This window comes from Trematomus bernacchii, unplaced genomic scaffold (genome assembly GCF_902827165.1).
Source record: "Trematomus bernacchii unplaced genomic scaffold, fTreBer1.1, whole genome shotgun sequence".
In the NCBI taxonomy this organism is placed as follows: domain Eukaryota; kingdom Metazoa; phylum Chordata; class Actinopteri; order Perciformes; family Nototheniidae; genus Trematomus; species Trematomus bernacchii.
In genome coordinates this window covers 1,038,048-1,053,570 of record NW_022987577.1, presented here as the reverse complement: position 1 = coordinate 1,053,570, position 15,523 = coordinate 1,038,048, and the positions used below count along the sequence as shown (strand labels likewise).

General features: G+C 37.9%; 1 protein-coding gene across 1 annotated transcript in view; it reads left to right on the top strand.

Annotated features, from left to right (window-relative positions):
- The window catches only part of LOC117479802 (voltage-dependent calcium channel subunit alpha-2/delta-4-like), a 97,981-nt gene that overhangs the window by 35,248 nt on the left and 47,210 nt on the right, over positions 1 to 15,523 (top strand). The window contains 17 exon segments of the mRNA XM_034126886.1: positions 1 to 91; positions 1,257 to 1,335; positions 1,601 to 1,734; positions 3,935 to 3,952; positions 5,166 to 5,243; positions 6,299 to 6,379; positions 6,824 to 6,898; positions 7,018 to 7,104; positions 9,020 to 9,091; positions 10,103 to 10,164; positions 10,637 to 10,704; positions 11,282 to 11,327; positions 12,502 to 12,599; positions 12,679 to 12,769; positions 13,012 to 13,104; positions 14,266 to 14,387; positions 15,346 to 15,414. The exon segment at positions 1 to 91 is cut by the window's left edge and continues 23 nt beyond it. Coding sequence (XP_033982777.1) covers positions 1 to 91; positions 1,257 to 1,335; positions 1,601 to 1,734; positions 3,935 to 3,952; positions 5,166 to 5,243; positions 6,299 to 6,379; positions 6,824 to 6,898; positions 7,018 to 7,104; positions 9,020 to 9,091; positions 10,103 to 10,164; positions 10,637 to 10,704; positions 11,282 to 11,327; positions 12,502 to 12,599; positions 12,679 to 12,769; positions 13,012 to 13,104; positions 14,266 to 14,387; positions 15,346 to 15,414 — 1,364 coding nt within the window.

Genomic DNA, 15,523 nt, shown 5'->3' with positions numbered 1-15,523 from the left:
CATGTGTAACCAGGCCATCATGCTGATCACTGACGGAGCCATGGAGGACTTCGAGGCCGTCTTCGAGGAGTTCAACTGGCCGGAGCGCAGGGTGAGAAACTTCTAGATGTTCTCCCAAAAATGAAACTAACATCCTCTCCTCTCACCTGTGACGTTACCTGCTGAAGGATGTGTGTGTGGCGGCCAGAGATCAGGCGGACACCTGTTGTCTTTCTCCACTCGTCGCAGACACTTATTTACATGCCTACTGTTCTCTGCTGCAGATACACGACTCTAAATGCAAATTTTAAAGATTCAAAGGTGTTATTGTCATATGCACATGAGCTACAGAGTAGAAATGGCAATGAAATGATTCTGACCTGAGCTCCTCCCACAATGCAACATATATAATCAAATACAAATATAAAATTGTGCAGGAAGTCTATATACATGTAAATAGAATATGATATGTACAAAAAGAACAGAGTATGAAATTAAATAATGTACATTAAGACGAAATTCTACTGCTTCTTCTCGTGTTTACTCACAGGCGCAACCCTGTGGTGAAAACTAGCAACAACAACAACATGAATACTACTTAGAACAACACAATATCATATCGTAGTGTTATATCATTATAACATTACAAAAAGACTACAAGGGGATACAAAAAGACTACAAGGGGATACAAAAAGACTACAAGGGGATACAAAAAAGACTACATGCAAACTACTTAGAACAACACAATATCATAACATGTAGATGTGAGGGACATTAGACATTCTTAGGATCAACATTACATACAAATAAAATATGTATTGTGGTGTCACTTCTAACATTTTGTCATCAAGGATCTTCTTAATTGACCTCCTTCTGAATTAAGCTTCACATAATGTTACCACAAACTGCAATTTCCGTAGATTCTGTAATAATGCTCTTTAATTGACTGCAGGGCCTAAATCTTATTTTAGAGCCCTTTACTTCTCATTGAACATAATTACAGCCCCAGCATAAGGTTTGCTTGTTTTCTGGTTTTCTCTGTTAAATATTTGTCGTCATTTTTGTGAAACTTTTGCAGATACATGCTTAAAGATGCATTTGGTTGCAGGGTGTCCAACGAGAGGGAGAGTTTGTCTCTGTAGTTGTGTCTGTTTTTGTTAAACCAGGAGAACACACACACACACACACACACACGCACACACACACACATGTTGACTGAATCAGGACAACAGCACTTCCCATGATAAGAAACAACAACACGTTATTATTGTGTCCAGGTGCGAGTGTTCACCTACCTGATCGGCAGAGAGATGACCTTCGCTCAGAACACAAAGTGGATCGCCTGCAACAACAAAGGTCTGATCACAGTTTAACGTTATTTACTTTTATATATGCAATCATTACAGAGAGGCAGTGCAATGATATGATGTCACGCTCAGTTCAACAATGCTCAATACAAATGTTTACCAAAAGGTAAGTAAAAGTAAATGAAGTATAATAATACTAATCGTCTTTGAGCACTAGGAAAAGCGCTATAAAAATCCAATATCTTATTATTATTATTATAATTTTCTTTCTTCTAATTTACTTGTGTGTGTGTGTGTGTGTGTGTGTGTCTCAGGTTACTACACACACATCTCCACGCTGGCGGACGTGCAGGAGAACGTGATGGAGTATCTGCACGTCCTCAGCCGACCAATGGTCATCAACCACGACCATGACATCATCTGGACCGAGGCCTACATGGACTCTGTGGTGAGAGCAGCCGGCCAATCAGAGAGCTCCGAGCAGCCTGTCGTTATTTCAAACATCTGATTCATGATTTAAGCATCTTAAAATCATTTCTGCATTTTCATTTTGGCTGTACTACTCCGTTTAGCATGGATGGATTTCTGGATGAGGCACAGGCACAAATGCTCATGAAACAAAAAGGCAAGGGTTAGGGTTAGAAAGGCAAAAGAGACGCAAACAACTTCTAAAACAGACAAAATGGCCAAAAAACAGCTGAAAAAAAGACCCAAACAGACTACCAAGATTAATATATGCGAAGATGTATATGTAAACAGAAAAGCAACAAAAAGACTGGGAAACAAAGACACAAAAAACAACGATCAAATATAAAAATAAAATACAGCCGGATGCAATATGAACACAAAAAGACTACAAAGACATTTTAAAAGTCAGCAAAGAAACTAAATACCACAGCATTTTTCAAAAGACACCAAAAGAAGACGACAAAGACTACAAACAAGGCTGTCAAAACGAGAAAAATGACAACAAAAATACTTCAATAAAGAAAATAGGACTACAAAAAGACTAGAAAAGGAAAAAAGGACAACAAAAAGACTAGAAAAGGAAAAAAGGACTGCAAAAAGACTAGAAAAGGAAAATAGGACAACAAAAAGACTAGAAAAGGAAGAAAGGACAACAAAAAGACTAGTAAAGGAAAAAGGACAACAAAAAGACTAGAAAAGGAAAATAGGACAACAAAAAGACTAGAAAAGGAAGAAAGGACAACAAAAAGACTAGAAAAGGAAAAAAGGACAACAAAAAGACTAGAAAAGGAAAATAGGACAACAAAAAGACTAGAAAAGGAAGAAAGGACAACAAAAAGACTAGAAAAGGAAGAAAGGACAACAAAAAGACTAGAAAAGGAAAAAAGGACAACAAAAAGACTAGTAAAGGACAACAAAAAGACTATAAAAGGAAATAGGACAACAAAAAGACTAGAAAAGGAAGAAAGGACAACAAAAAGACTAGAAAAGGAAAAAAGGACTGCAAAAAGACTAGAAAAGGAAAATAGGACAACAAAAAGACTAGAAAAGGAAGAAAGGACAACAAAAGCTAGTAAAGGGAAAAAGGACAACAAAAAGACTAGAAAAAGGAAAATAGGACAACAAAAAGACTAGAAAGGAAAAAAAGGACAACAAAAAGACTAGAAAAAGGAAAAAAAGGACAACAAAAAGACTAGAAAAGGAAAATAGGACAACAAAAGACTAGAAAAGGAAGAAAGGACAACAAAAAGACTAGAAAAGGAAGAAAGGACAACAAAAAGACTAGAAAAGGAAAAAAGGACAACAAAAAGACTAGTAAAGGAAAAAGGACAACAAAAAGACTAGAAAAGGAAAATAGGACAACAAAAAGACTAGAAAAGGAAGAAAGGACAACAAAAAGACTAGAAAAGGAAAATAGGACTACAAAAAGACTAGAAAAGGAAGAAAGGACAACAAAAAGACTAGAAAAGGAAAATAGGACTACAAAAAGACTAGAAAAGGAAGAAAGGACAACAAAAAGACTAGTAAAGGAAAAAAGGACAACAAAAAGACTAGAAAAGGAAAATAGGACAACAAAAAGACTAGAAAAGGAAGAAAGGACTACAAAAAGACTAGAAAAGGAAAAAAGGACAACAAAAAGACTAGAAAAGGAATAAAGGACTACAAAAAGACTAGAAAAGGAAGAAAGGACTACAAAAAGACTAGAAAAGGAAAATAGGACTACAAAAAGACTAGAAAAGGAAAATAGGACTACAAAAAGACTAGAAAAGGAAAATAGGACTACAAAAAGACTAGAAAAGGAAAAAAGGACAACAAAAAGACTAGAAAAGGAATAAAGGACTACAAAAAGACTAGAAAAGGAAGAAAGGACTACAAAAAGACTAGAAAAGGAAAAAAGGACTACAAAAAGACTAGAAAAGGAAGAAAGGACAACAAAAAGACTAGAAAAGGAAGAAAGGACTACAAAAATAGCAGAACAAATAAGAAAGGACTACAAAAAGACTGCAAAGAGAAAAAATGTAGGGCCTTCTGTCCCATAATCCATCCATGCCTTTATCTCCACATACTGTACATTCATCATCATCATCATCATCATCGTCACTTCATCTTCATCTGTCTGCTTCCTCCCTGTGTTTCCGATCAATTTCCCATGATCCTCTTGGCCTCCATCTCTCCGGCAGCTTCCCAACACCATGGAGGTAAAAAAAGACGTAGAAGAAGAAGTTGTAGTTTTAGATTCAACATGTAGAACAGGACGGTTTTAACCAATCACAACAGAGCCGGCCAGTGAACCAATCAGAGCAGACTGGGCTCTGGTTTTAGACAGAGGGTGAAAAGAGGTGCTGCAGCACAGGCAGTATGAGAAAAATAAAGAGCTTTTTGAACATTAAAGCATGGAGACATGTCCCAGTAGAGACACTACATACTGATATACACCTGAACATCAGCAGGAGAGGACTCTTTAAAGTAGAGACACTACATACTGATATACACCTGAACATCAGCAGGAGAGGACTCTTTAAAGTAGAGACACTACATACTGATATACACCTGAACATCAGCAGGAGAGGACTCTTTAAAGTAGAGACACTACATACTGATATACACCTGAACATCAGCAGGAGAGGACTCTTTAAAGTAGAGACACTACATACTGATATACACCTGAACATCAGCAGGAGAGGACTCTTTAAAGTAGAGACACTACAAACTGATATACACCTGAACATCAGCAGGAGAGGACTCTTTAAAGTAGAGACACTGCATACTGATATACACCTGAACATCAGCAGGAGAGGACTCTTTAAAGTAGAGACACTACATACTGATATACACCTGAACATCAGCAGGAGAGTTCTCTTTAAAGTAGAGACACTACATAGTATGTAGTGTCTCTACTTTAAAGAGTCCTCTCCTTATTGTTAGTGTAAATTCAGACGTTGACACAAAGACAGAGGTAAATACAGACAAATAATCCTCTCTACACTTTTGTTGTAGTACTTTTACCATAAGGGTGTTTTTAATGTACACAGAACTGCAGTATTCCTACATCGCCCCCTGGAGTTCGACCTTAGAGCTGCACTCTTTAAAGCTGCACAGACTGTCACGATAAACACAACATCATATTTCAAAAAGAGAACTCTTAGCTGGTCCCAATCTGGGGCAATGTGCAGCAGCAAAGAGACAACAAGAGGAGGAGACGGAAAGCAAGATATTATAAATAAGTTAACATTAGAAAAAATAATGTTTTACAAAGATCACATTAAAAAATGATGAATATTCAAAGAAAAATAGAGACTTTTAACATCTGTTGAAAATGGCATCAGTTCTTTCCACTGCTACCACCATTTAAATGTCATTATTTATGTGTTTTATTGTTTTGTTTATTCACTGTGTTGTTTTGTCTCTCAGCTGTTCACCACTAAAGCTCAGAGTCTGCTGATGATGACGTCTGTGGCCATGCCCGTCTTCAGCAAGAAGAAGGAAACGGTCCGTGGAAACTCTTTTTTATCCTTCTGATAATGATAAATTAAACTTTGAAAAACTGCACATTCAAGGTAAAAGAGAAAGGCTAGAGGCTTCCAGACTCTATCCAGAAGTGTCCCCTAAAGGATGTAGTCATTATGAACTCATTTAACAGAAACAAACATCAGAACGGGTGCAAAACAAGACTATTCATTTGTGGAATATTTGGAAAAAAAATGTGTTTTCAAGATAAAAAATATATTTTTGTTTGATTTGATTTATTTCGAACGTGTAAAACAATAATACAAAAAATATTAATAATGGAATGAAACAAGAGAATTATGATACTGTACAAACTTAAGCAGTATCAAATTGATAAACAAAAATATTATTGACTTACAAATTATATATAAACAATGATATCATATTATAAATAATTGTATTATATTATAAATAGACAAATATAATACTGTATGAAGCGTGAACAGTAGTGTGTACATTAATGTTTGTTTGGGACCTTTTGGGTTTTGTTAGAAAACTCGTCACCGGCTTGAGCTTCAATATCAGGATACATGTATTTATTATCCTCACAAGAATGGAAGTCAAAACAAAAAAAGAGAATTTGTAAAAAATCGAAAAAATCTGACTTTTTCTCAAATATCTGACTTTTTCTCAAAAATCTGACTTTTTCTCAAATATCTGACTTTTTCTCAAAAATCTGACTTTTTCTCAAAATGCTGACTTTTTTCTCAAAATTCTGACTTTTTCTCAAAATCTCAAATTCTGACTTTTTCCTCAAAATTCTGACTTTTTCTAGCTCCACGTCAGAAATGATCATGCTTGTCATATGTCTATCTCCATAGAGGCTGAATCATCATGTTAATCACATAGCTATCATATGCCTCAAACAGTCCTGATGCTCTTCTAGGTAATCATACATCCTGTCATGCACACAGCTACAGTTGGGATACCTTTGTTATCATGTTACTCTCATGTTGGAAGAGGACATTCAGTATTCAGGTTTATATAACACACATTTGATATCACAGTAAATAAAGAGTGTGTTGTTGTGTGTGCAGCTGTCTCACGGCATCCTGCTGGGCGTGGTCGGCACAGACATCCCTCTGATGGAGGTGATGAAGCTCGCCCCCAGATACATGGTGAGATCACTTCCTGTTGTTATCCACACCTAGGGATCACTTTTCACAATAAAAGCCTGCAGAATCACCTCTATTTCAAAATAAAAGCTGAAAACATGCCTTTTGTTACGTCCATTTCACAATAAAGCATTCCTTAAGAAACCGTCCATTTCACAATAAAAGCTTAAAACATGTCTTTAACGTTCTTCTATTTCACAATAAAAGCTTAAAACATTCCTTTAACTTTTTCCATTTCACAATAAAACGTACTGCTTACTTACATTTCATAAAAAAGCTTAAAAAAGTACTTGTTTGACCTTAAAAACAATACTAAAGCATCCTTTCATTTCACAATAAAAGCTCGCACCATTCATTTAGCTTCCTACCCTTTCACAATAAAGGTCAAGGATATTAACATTTACTGAGCATCCTTATATCCTTCCTCTTCCTCCTCCTCTTCCTCAGCTGGGTCCTCACGGCTACGCCTTCCTCATCACCAACAACGGCTACATCCTGGCTCACCCTGACCTCCGACCTCTGGTGAGTTAAACATGATCTCTGATTTAAGAAAGACATGTTCTTTAAGCTGATTTTCTGAATGGTTATTTCAGTTTATAGTGTTCCTAAAGATGGTAATAAAGCATGTCTCTGTCTCGCAGTATAAAGACGGGAAGAAGCTGAAGCCGAAGCCCAACTACAACAGTGTGGACATGTCCGAGGTGGAGTGGGAGGACACAGAGGAGACGGTGAACACCATCACAATACAAATATATGATGATGTTTTCTGAGATATAAGCGTGTTGGAATGAAACCCTTCAGATAGTCATGTTTTACTCTAAGAGGAAGGAACTGGACGGCGTATTAAAGCCACACAAAATGAAACCCTTCAGATAGTCATGTTTTACTCTAAAGGCACGGAGACACCAAGCCGATTTTGGCCGTCGGTGGGCGTCAGGCCGACGATTAGAGTCCTGTCGCCCTACTCAGATTGGTGTGTCCCGCACCGTTGTGTCTTTTCAGCCGTGCCGGCGCCTTTTCGACCGAAAACCTGCCGATTCAACATGTCGAATAGGTGGGCAGTCGGCCAAAGGCAGTCGGCAAAACAAATCACTCTGATTGGCTGTTCAGCTTAGCGAATCAGTGCATGAGAAGCGAAACGGAAGTGAGGGACCCACACAAACTATTAAGAAGGCAAATCTGAGATTTCATTTAACTCCAGCTCTCGACACAGGTTCGGGAAAGCCCCATGAGCTTCTCGCTGTAGAGTGAAAATGGAACGCACGCGCTATTTGTTGTTTGTTTATATCACGCAGTCTGTTCTTCTTCTCTCGGTGTATCACGCAGTCTGTCTTCCGGTTGCCTCTTTTGAATGACGAATACACACTACCGCCGCCTGCTGGTAAGGAGAGTTATTGCCACTCACGCATGCGCAGTTCGTACGTGCTTCTTGGCCGTCGGCTGAAGTCTTTGCGGTGTGTTCCAGTGCGACACATGGCCAAGGCGCAGGAGACGTGAGGCGACGCGACAGTCGGGGGTCCGTCTGTGTCAGTTCTTTGGTGTCAGCTTGGTGTGTCCGGGCCTTTAGAGGAAGGAACTGGACGGCGTATTAAAGCCAGAAAAAATAAATATCCAGGAGTTCAGGGAAGGGGATAGTTTGTGAGAAATAAAATGAGATAAAAAAGTGAAATTACAAATTCACGAGGAAAAAACTTGGATATTTTTTTGGAGATAAAAGAAGATTAATTCCAATAAAAAAACTTGTGAAAAAACATAAATTTAAAAAGGGTTAATTCATAGGAAAAAAAAGGTTATGAGGAAAATGTTGGAATTGTTCACAGATATACATTTGCAGAAAATCACTCTGGCGAAATGGGGTGTTTTTCCGAGACTCAGACGGTAAAGTACGAAAATAAATTGCAAAGCAAACCTTAAAGGGGACCTATCATGCAAAATGCACTTTTGTACGTCTTTTCTACATGAATATGTGTCCCCGGTGTTCCAGGGAACTCACCAAGTGTCAGAAAACACAACCCTCTCTATTTTCCTCCATACCCAAATCTCTAAAAAAGGGGCTGCAACGGATCTGATAAAAACTGATCCAGATTTGAACACTGTCCTGACGTCAGGACGGTGGCGCTACGGCTATTGGGCCAACTCCACCAATCAGGAGGAGACAACCACGGCATTGCCGTTCGAAAGCGCTGGAGACGCTGTAGTACATATGCCAGGCCTGTAGGTGGTGCTGTTCTCACTGAATCTGCCCTTGCCAAAACAGATCTAAAAAATGTCAAATTGAGCAAAATGAGGCATGGCTAAAATGCATGATCTGTTTGGTATTTTGAAAAAAAAAAAGTATAGATATGCCTTATATAGGTATGGTCCTACACTATATTATTCAAATATAGCATGATAGGTCCACTTTAAATATTCTCTGAGATAAAAAAAGTATAAATAGTTTTTTACAAAGATAAGAAAAGTGGTTTCTTAACAAACATAAATAGTACTTTAGTGAGTTTTACGACTTGTGAACTCACAAAATCTATTTCAGAAGTTTCAGTTTTTTCTCTGAATATTACCACCTCCCCTTAATCTGTACATTAAATGTCCCTTATTTGCTGTTTTAGAGGCTGATCTGACTTTGTGTTTCCCCTTGTTTGGTAGCTGAGGACGGCCATGGTGAGAGGAGAGACGGGCAGCATGAGGCTGAGCGTCAGAGCCTCCGTGGACAAAGGGGTGAGGAAAGAATTCACTGCTTTTAGGAAACAGTTCATTCAAGTTTATCTCTTATTAAATACTTTTGCATTAACGTATCCTGTTTGTATAAATAACTTTATTCTATCTTTTTAGAAAATGTATTTTTATTACATTATATTTTTGTTGCACATTTCTTTCTTTGATTGATTTTTACTAATTCATTATGTAAATGTTATTATCTTAATAATAATAGATTTATTTTGTGAGCGCTTTTGCAGGTGCTCAAAGTCGCTTTACAGAGAAAGTGAAAAGAAAAGAACAACAAATACATATAGTTGAAGTCACATACAAGTCAAGCAATACAAAAACAGTCACACATTGAAAGCCAGATTGAAGAGGTGGGTTTTCGTGAGTGTTTTGAAGGAGGTGAGGTCAGTGCAGTCTCTGATGGGCTGGGGAGTGAGTTATTATTATTATTATTATTATTATATTTATTTTATTTTATCCTACATTTTTACCTTACCTTTTATTTTTTATTATATTCTTAAATTGTGTAACCGTCACGTTAACAATTTTCCCCCTGAGATAAATAAAGTATTTTCATTCTGATTCTATCGTAACTCAAAAACAGTATATTTGGGAATTTAATTAGTAAAATAGTTAAATTCCATCGCTGCTCATTAATACATCATTTAGACTTTAGAGTTTTTTAAATGATATGAGTACACCTGCAGTTCCCCTCCAGGTCAATAGGTGGCAGTAATGCTTTGTTAATGACTCTGCTTATTTCCTATTAAAAATAAGAACACTTCCTGATTGGTCTTCATGATTAGAAACAGTTATTTTATAAACACCACTGATTTATATTAACTTAAACAATGTCACTTACATCACACCAGATGGAGAAGCTAACAGAGGCTAACATTAGCATCATGACTTTACTATCAATATTTTTTCATTAATAAAATACTAAAAGACAGATGGAGATCCAGCTATATATTTATGTTATATTTATTATATCATGATCATACTTTCCTTCTCCTCCAACAGAAACGTCCTCTGTACCTCGTCAACGATTACTTCTACACAAACATCGATGAAACTCCTTTCAGGTATATCTGCTGTTGGAGATTGTGTTGAGAGTTGAATGATTGATACCTGAACCTGCTCATTAAAGGTTGTATATAAAATCTATATCAGTTTAATGATACATAATAAGAATATTGTCACAGTTATACCTTTCTATCAGACAACCTTTTTTCACTTTTCTTAAGTACAATATCTGAGTACTTCTACTTTTACTCGAGTACAAGGAACAAGATTGGAACACTTCTACTTTTACTCAAGTACAAGATCTGAGTACTTCTACTTTTACTCAAGTACAAGATCTGAGTACTTCTACTTTTACTCGAGTACCAGATCTGAGTACTTCTACTTTTACTCGAGTACAAGATCTGAGTACTTCTACTTTTACTCGAGTACAAGATCTGTGTACATACACTCACTTGTACCTGTGTAATTTTGCCACTAGAGGGCGTCATTCTCTCACAATTAAAATCTAGACGTTTCTTTGTGTCTCTGCAGTTTCTCCATGGTGCTGACGAGAGGTAACGGGAAGCTGATGTATTTTGGAAATGTGTCTGTGGAGGAAGGTAGGAACACACACACACACACACACACACACACACACACACACACACACACACACACACACACACACACACACTATTTTACCCATTTGTAGCCTGGGACTAAAGCTTATTTAATGGCAAATAACAACGCTGTAGTTTTTGTGAATGACAATCAAATATTGGTTATATAGTATAAACATGTATATTTTCTACTTTCTTGTTTATTTCTAGTCTTTTTAATTGTTATTGTGCAATGCCTTGTCTTTTTATGCTGCTGCAACACTAACATTTCCCACATTGGGATCAATAAAGTACTTCTTATCTTATCTTATATAGCCCAATATCACACACACACATTAATAGTCTCAGTCTTACAGTGTGTACACACACAACAACCTCATGTTGGAAACATGTTTGACAATAAAGTTTAAACCTTTGAATCTATGTGTAGAAACCGGGTGAAATTCATGACTTTTACTTTCATGCGTTTAAAAAAGAACTTCCTGCACAGACTCAGAGGATGTACATCACATGTCCTCTGTTGAAGGAAGTCAATATTAAAATATAACTGACGTATTGTTTGTGTTTTTCTCTGCAGGACTGCACGACCTGACTTCCCCCGACCTCAGCATCGCCTCCGAGTGGTACGTCTGAAACTCATAATTAATACAGGAGGTTATTTAATTATTCGGAAATGCATTATTAAAAAAATCAAAATAAATACAAAATGAATAATAATAATAATATCATCTACAATTGATTCTAGAATCTATAAATGCATTATTTTAACTTTTGTATAATTTTATTTTTTTAACAGGATGAGTGAGGGTAGAATTACATTACATTATTACAAGATTTCATGACACCAAGAAATCAATTGGCAACCAAATTTGACTTAAATGAGATAGTACCAATTAATACTTCATCCCCACTCATAGACACATAGACATCAAACGGCAAAACATATTCAGTGTGCAGTTACTTTGGCATTAGGGCAGGGATATCTAGATACTTCCCAAGGTTTGACATAATGAATTGTGCTACTTTTAAAGCAAGCAACGATGTTTTCAAATCTGTAATCAAAAAGGTCCGCAAAAACGCTATCGAAGCAGTTCCTGCCGTTGCTACGTTAGTTCAAACTACGAGGCGGTCATTATGAAGAACACCCTTCATGCTGATCAAGATCCCTCCGCTTCGCGCCGGGCTCCTGATCAGCCTGTCGGGTGTTCTTTTACCCATAATGACCGCCTCGCTGCACATTATCCCTTACCTAACTTATTCGACCCATATAACTTTATATATATATATATAGCTTTCAAAAATGTTCCGCTGCATAAAAATGATGTTTTAACAAATTAAGCACAAAACAAATGTAGTCGACAAATATTTTCCTTTTTTATTTGTTACTTAAAATATCCAAATAATCCATTAATAATTTCAGGAATTATCCTATCTAAATAATCTACAATTTATTATAGAAATTATAAACTTAAAAAAAGTTAGTAAATGCATTATTTTTATTATAGATCCTTATCACCTGAATCTCCTCCTAGAGCACCATTGAGTTATTTTTAACCAAATCTCTCTCAGAGGGGCGTGGGGAGGGGCTCCTTATTTTCATCTAAAGTAACAGACAGAGAATCAGCACTTTGGAAACAGGGCTGAAACAGAGGGGATTATGGGTAATGCTGCAATGATCTGTTTGGTGTTTCAGCCAATCAGAGACAGGCTCTGTATATATCTGAGACCTGTGATATATTGATGAGAAACAGTATAATAGGGGACCTTTAATATATTTAATATTTCCTCTCCTCTCAGGATGTACTGTGTGACGGACATCGACCCGAGCTACATGAAGTTCTCTCAGCTTCAGGCCGCCATCCGGTACCTTCTGGGGCTGGAGCCGGATATGGAGTGTACGAAACTCTCAGTACATTTCTCTCCATCCCATGAGTTAAATGTTTATCATATTGATGTTATATTACCTGTGAGCAGGTGACGAGGTGTTGCTGCAGCACGTTCTGTTCGACGCGGTGGTGACGGCGCCGATGGAGGCGTACTGGAACGCTCTGATGCTCAACGACAAGTGAGACCTTATATTATTAACAGAGAGGGCAAAAGTACACAGATCCTTACTCAAGTAGAAGTACAGATACTCGTGTTTAAAAATACTCTGGTAAAAGTAGAAGTACTGACTAAAGTTATTTACTCAAGTAAAAGTAAAGAAGTATGGGCTTCGAAATGTATTCAAGTAAAAAGTACCCATAACTAGCAGCTGTTTTAAAGAGTAACTGACCTCACTCCCCCTTTTAACTCTGTGATCTTCAGGGTGGAGCCGGGCGTGGAGACGGCGTTCCTCGGGACTCGCTCCGGCCTTTTGAGGCTCACAAGATACGCCGGAGTGGAGAGCAGGGTGGCAAAGTAAGACCCGTTAGAAAATATATCTGACATTTACTGTGGTGTAGGGTACCATTTAACTTTCTCTCAGAGTTTTCGGTTTTGGACCCTGAAGGCAGCATCTCCCTGGTCCAAAGTTTAGTTCAGCAGAATAATCTCCACATATTAACACCACTTTATGATTTCTGAAGTAAAAAGCTAATGTTGGGCTACAAAGGAACTACAGCACAGTCACATGACTTCACATCACCACCGCTAAGCTAAAGGCGGCTAATGTTGGGCTATAAAGGAACTACAGCACGGTCACATGACTTCACGTCACCACCGCTAAGCTAAAGGCGGCTAATGTTGGGCTATAAAGGAACTACAGCACGGTCACATGACTTCACGTCACCACCGCTAAGCTAAAGGTGGCTAATGTTGGGCTATAAAGGAACTACAGCACGGTCACATGACTTCACGTCACCACCGCTAAGCTAAAGGTGGCTAATGTTGGGCTATAAGGAACTACAGCACGGTCACATGACTTCACGTCACCACCGCTAAGCTAAAGGTGGCTAATGTTGGGCTATAAAGGAACTACAGCACAGTCACATGACTTCACATCACCACCGCTAAGCTAAAGGCGGCTAATGTTGGGCTATAAAGGAACTACAGCACGGTCACATGACTTCACGTCACCACCGCTAAGCTAAAGGTGGCTAATGTTGGGCTATAAAGGAACTACAGCACGGTCACATGACTTCACGTCACCACCGCTAAGCTAAAGGTGGCTAATGTTGGGCTATAAAGGAACTACAGCACGGTCACACGACTTCACGTCACCACCGCTAAGCTAAAGGTGGCTAATGTTGGGCTATAAAGGAACTACAGCACGGTCACATGACTTCAAGTCACCACCGCTAAGCTAAAGGAGGCTAATGTTGGGCTATAAAGGAACTACAGCACGGTCACATGACTTCACGTCACCACCGCTAAGCTAAAGGCGGCTAATGTTGGGTGTGATCTTGGTTTTAGGACTCATTCCTGCACCACTCTTTACAGACTTGCAGGGAAGTTCATTTAAATTCAGTCTGGAGCTACTTATTTACTTAGACACACCACATGCTTGTATCCTTCTGTCACGTACCAGACCAGGACTATTAATTGTGTCTTAAAGTATGTTTTCTGACCTCCCCCTGACAGGAAGTTTCTGACGGCAGCGGATAAAGCCAACCTGTTCACCATGGATCACTTCCCGCTGTGGTACCGGCTCGCCGTGGAAAACACTCCCGGAAGCTTCTACTATTACCCAGTCAACGACAAAGGTTCACCATCTCATAATCAGCAGTGGAAGAAGTATTCAGATACTTTACTTCAGTGATAGTACCAATACATTACTGTCAAAATGAAATGGACCAATCTGCCACAATGACTACTGTTGTTACTTACTATATTTTGATGATAATACTTTTCTACTTTTATTTGAGTAACATTTTGAATGCAGGACTTTTACTGTAACAGAGTATTCCTACACTCTGGTACTTTTATTCAAGTACAAGATCTGAGTACTTGTACTTTTACTTAAGTACAAGTTTTGAGTACTTCTACTCAAGTACAAGATCTGAGTGCTTCTACTTTTACTCAAGTACAAGATCTGAGTACTTCTACTTTTACTCAAGTACAAGATCTGAGTACTTCTACTTTTACTCAAGTACAAGATCTGAATACTTCTACTTTTACTCAAGTACAATATCTGAGTACTTCTACTTTTACTCAAGAACAATATCTGAGTACTTCTACTTTTACTCAAGTACAATATCTGAGTACTTCTACTTTTACTCAAGTACAAGATCTGAATACTTCTACTTTTACTCAAGTACCATATCTGAGTACTTCTCCTTTTACTCAAGTACAAGATCTGAGTACTTCTCCTTTTACTCAAGTACAAGATCTGAGTACTTCTACTTTTACTCAAGTACAATATCTGAGTACTTCTACTTTTACTCAAGAACAATATCTGAGTACTTCTCCTTTTACTCAAGTACAAGATCTGAGTACTTCTACTTTTACTCAAGTACCAGACCTGAATATTTCTCCCACCACTCTTCTTTTCTGTCATAAAGAGTTAGTCCACTAGTTACACTTTTTAGAGAAGAAGTATCTAAAGTACAGTACTTGATCAAATGTACTTAGTTACTTCCCACCTCTGCTCATTATATATTTACTGCAGTATCAGCAGAACTCATCATTACTAGCTGAGACTCAATCGGTGTTTCTCTACAGGAGTGAAGTACGTGATCGCGGTGACGTCAGCGACCGTTTCCTCTGAAGGGAAGACGGCCATAGCTGGAGGTAAGTCTCTCTTTGATCATTATTTTAAAGCTGTGATTTGTATCTTGCTAGTGGGACGTCATGGAAACACAGAAGCCCTGAGAGGCAAGTGAGAGGACATCACTCTTAA